General features: G+C 38.7%; 1 protein-coding gene across 1 annotated transcript; it reads left to right on the top strand.

Moving 5' to 3' along the window:
* Positions 1–574: 574 nt before the first annotated feature.
* LOC126027249 (5'-nucleotidase domain-containing protein 1-like) lies at positions 575–2,319 on the top strand. The gene is made up of 2 exons (XM_049786245.1): positions 575–701; positions 876–2,319. The coding sequence occupies exons 1-2, from the start codon at positions 594–596 to the stop codon at positions 2,139–2,141; spliced, it is 1,374 nt and encodes a 457-aa protein (XP_049642202.1). The 5' UTR covers positions 575–593; the 3' UTR covers positions 2,142–2,319.
* The last annotated feature ends 2,114 nt before the right edge of the window (positions 2,320–4,433 follow it).

The following is a 4,433-nucleotide window of genomic DNA, read 5'->3' as shown; positions in this document are numbered from 1 at the left end:
GCCGGCAGTCCTCCAACTGTTCCCACAATGCAGGTGCCCAAGGGGTCACCTTCAGCCCTCCCCATCAAACCCAGAAGAAGAGAGGCTGGAAGGAGGAGGAAACCACACCCTGAGGCAGCTGAGAGACCCTGGGTGCTCTGAGCCCCCAAACTAGCCAGAGCAGGTACTTTCAGAGCCCTAGGTCAGAGGATGGTCAAGCTAGAAGGCAGCCATGAGCACAGCAACTGAGCTCAGAGTCCAGTGCTCCATCCCAGAAGCCCTTATATGCCACCCCCAGGAGGCCACTGTCTGAGACCTATTGCTGTCTGGGTGACACTTATCAAAGTGGAAAATGCAGAGAAACCCCAAAGCACACAGCAGGGAAAGAGAGGAGACAAAGCTACATCTCCAGCACTGAGGAGATGCCCTGCCAGGGGTCCCCAAAATTGGAGACCACAACCCATGTGCCCTAGAGGAACAGCAGATCCTTTGAGGAGACAATGCTGGATCACCATAGAAAGTGACAGAAGGAAAAAAAAATTAAAAAAAAAAAAGGAGGTCCCCGCGCTCCCGGCCCCGTCCCACGCGGGCCCAGCCCCGGTAGCCCCGCAGCCATGGCTCAGCACTTCTCTCTGGCCGCGTGCGACGTGGTCGGCTTCGACCTGGACCACACTCTGTGCCGCTACAACCTGCCCGAGAGCGCCCCGAAACTTCTCCAACATGTAAGAAACACAATTCAGGGGCCCGGAGAGATAGCACAGCAGCGTTTGCCTTGTAAGCAGCCGATACAGAACCAAAGGTGGTTGGTTCGAATTCCGGTGTCCCATATGGTCCCCCGTGCCTGCCAGGAGCTATTTCTGAGCAGACAGCCAGGAGTAACCCCTGAGCATCGCCAGCTTATTTATAATAGCTTTGCTCAATTCTTAGTCAAGGAGAAAGGGTATGACAAGGAACTGCTTACTGTCACGCCAGAGGATTGGGATTTCTGTTGCAAGGGCTTAGCTTTGGATCTGGAAGATGGGAGCTTCATTAAACTTGCAGATAATGGCACTGTGCTCAGAGCAAGCAATGGCACAAAAATGATGTCTCCAGAGGCTGTTGCAGAAGAATATGGCAGAAAGGAGTGGAAGCACTTCATGTCAGACACAGAGATGGCATGTCGCTCAGGAAAATATTATTTTTATGATAACTACTTTGATCTGCCAGGAGCGCTTCTGTGTGCCAGAGTTGTAGACACTTTAACAAAGCACAACAATGGTCAAAAAACATTTGATTTTTGGAAGGATATAGTTGCTGCTATACAACACAATTACAAAATGTCAGCTTTCAAGGAAAACTATGGCATATATTTTCCAGAAATAAAAAGAGATCCAGGCAAATATATACACAGATGTCCTGAATCTGTAAAGAAGTGGCTTCGACAACTAAAGAATTCTGGAAAAATTCTTTTGCTAATCACCAGCTCTCACAGTGATTACTGTCGACTTCTTTGTGAATATATCCTTGGGAATGATTTTCCAGATCTTTTTGATGTTGTGATTACAAATGCATTGAAACCTGGTTTCTTCTCTCATTTACCAACTCAAAGACCTTTCTGGACACTTGAAAATGACGAGGAGCAAGAGACACTACCATCTCTGGATAAACCTGGCTGGTACTCGCAAGGGAATGCTGTACATCTTTATGAACTTCTGAAGAAAATGACTGGCAAACCTGAGCCCAAGGTTGTTTACTTTGGTGATAGTATGCATTCAGATATTTTCCCAGCCCATCATTATAGTAACTGGGAGACAGTCCTCATCCTTGAAGAGCTCAGTGGGGACATGGACATAAAGACTGAGGAATCAGAGCCTCTAGAGAAAAAAAGAAAGTACGAGGAAATGAAGACAAAATCTCTAAATACCTTATCTAAAAAATGGGGCTCTTTTTTCATTGATTCCATTTCGGGACTAAAACATACCGAAGATTCCTTGGTTTATACTTGGTCTAGTAAAAGAATCAGTACTTACAGTACAATTGCAATTCCAAGTATTGAAGCAATAGCAGAATTACCACTGGACTACAAATTCACAAGATTTTCTGCAAACAATTCAAAAACAGCTGGCTACTATCCGAATCCTCCAAAGGCCTTATCAAATGGTGGAACATTAAAAACCAAATAAATGATGTTTTTTAAATTATGTAAAGAAATATGTATACAACAAATGTACCATAAAAATGTTACTTTTCAAAAAATACAGAAAATGCTTTATAGAAACACATTCTTAATGAAAATTGACCAAAAAAATTTATATGCTTCTTTATTTTTCTTTCTATGTAGATTATCTTGATGCCAGTAACTCATTCTATCATCACCTCAGTATCTTACAACTATAAAAACACTTGATTACTGTTTTCTGTACCAATATTCTGAGATCAGAATTTACCTGGGAAGATATACATATTGGCATGCATTCATATACTTACATATTCAAATATACTTATGCAAGTCTTTCCTATTGTGGATGATACTGCCCTTGTGAGGTTCTAGAATGTTCCATGAAGGCGAAAGAAGCCCCAGGAATGGAATTGGGAAGATTATTTCTGATTATTCAGTTTTTTAAAAAACTGTTATATTTTTGTAGCTGGAGATATAGTACAGTGGATAGGGTGATATCCGCCCAGGTTTAATCCCCATATGGTTTCTTAAGCCCACCAGGAGAAATTTCTGAAAAGCATAGCCAGAAGTAACCATTGATTGTGGCCCCAAAGTAAATAATAGCAGATTTGTGGGCACTAAGTTACGGTTTTGTTTGTCTAGTATCCCCTTTACACTTTACACTTGTAACAGATTTTACACTTTTAAAGTGTAAAGGGGCTACTAGACCAAATAATTTAGGAATCTCTGAACTCTAGACCAAAGTGATCCCAAACCACTACCATAGCATCATTAGAACTTCAGAGAAATATAGCTTTGCCTAACTGTAGAAGTTCAGAATCAGAAATTCTGTGAGGCCTAGCAATCCATTTAATGATAGTATGATGCACACTAAAATTTGAAAACTACTTACTGGACAATGATTGTTTTAATTGATCTGGAGATACAAATGTGCAGATGTGTGCAAATGTGATATCTTTACATACTTGCAGAAAATATAACTAATATTGAAAACAACTGATCTACATCAATTTATGTGATTAAAACCCAAATAGAGTCTTGTGAAATCAAATGATTTTTCTAAGCTACCGGATTTCATGCTATTGTATTTTCTAGAAAAAGCAAACACATAATTTATTATAAGATTATATAGCCAATATAGACAAATGATGAAAGAAACAAAATAGTTCATTGTTAATCCATTAGGATTTTCTCCCCTAATAATATTAAAGAATGTTTAATTCATATTCATACACTGTAAGACACACTTTCTCAGTGGAACAAAAATGGTTCTTGAGTAGGAATTATCTAAAATAGGGTCTGGAGCAATAGCACAGCAATAGGGCACTTGCCTTGCACATGGTTGACCTATGACAAACCTTGGTTGGATCCCCAGCACCCCAAAGAGTTCCCCAAGCCAGAAGTGATTTTTGAACACATAGTCAGGAATAACCCCTGAACATCACTGGGTGTGGCCCAAAAAGAAAAAAAAAAGGATTATCTAAAATAATATAATGGAGGGGCCAAAACAATAGTACAGTGGGCAGGGTATTTGCCTGCACATAGCTGACCAGGGTTCTATCCCCAGCATCCATATGTTTTCCCGAGAATTGCCAGAAGTAATTCCTGAGTGCAGAACCAGAAATCCATGAGTATAGCTGATATAGCCAAAAAACCGAAATTATAACAATAATAACAAATGGATTATTGACCTCCAGAGCTCAACCCTACTAGATGAAATTTTATTTCTTATTTCTATCTCAAGAAGAAATTCATTTTAAATTAATTCAATTTAAATTTAATTGACTCCTGGGGGACAGAATTTAACCATTCCCTTCCAAAAATTGCTATTAGTTGTTTTGTTTTAAATACAGATTAATTACTGTTCTCTTTGCTATATAGACATATTAATAGCTATTAGCTATAAGATGTTTGAAGCAGGTAGTGTTTTGCTTACAATATAGATTTCTGATACTCTTTGAACTATAATTTCAATCTTTGTCATGGGCATTAGAAGGAAATTAAAACCTCATCATTTTTATTATCATTATTTTACTTGGATAATGTTCAAATAGTTGACATTGATACAAAAATGAAAAGTATTTTGCTTACATTTACAAATGCTTAGTTAAATCAAGTTGAGGGCTAACAGGAAGAAACTATACTTTTAAAGATACTTTGTTTTTTATTTAAAAAAAAAAGACCTTATTCCTTATATGTGTTTATTTGTAGAATGGTAAAATTACATCCTGAGTCTTTATTTATAGACTGTTATTGTTAATATGAAAAGTAAAAAAAAAATGTCAGCTCTTTTTGC

The sequence above is a fragment of the Suncus etruscus genome, chromosome 14 (genome assembly GCF_024139225.1).
Source record: "Suncus etruscus isolate mSunEtr1 chromosome 14, mSunEtr1.pri.cur, whole genome shotgun sequence".
NCBI classification, from domain to species: Eukaryota; Metazoa; Chordata; class Mammalia; order Eulipotyphla; family Soricidae; genus Suncus; species Suncus etruscus.
The sequence above is the reverse complement of the archived record's forward strand: the minus strand, read 5'-3'. Positions and strand labels throughout refer to the sequence as shown.

What these genes read in the sequence shown, in the direction of transcription:
- LOC126027249 (XM_049786245.1), top strand. Translation starts at nt 594, where the DNA reads ATGGCTCAGCACTTCTCTCTGGCCGCGTGCGACGTGGTCGGCTTCGAC. An exon ending in CCCCGAAACTTCTCCAACAT is followed by an intron (nt 702 to 875) that starts GTAAGAAACACA and finishes GAGCATCGCCAG; the next exon opens with CTTATTTATAATAGCTTTGC.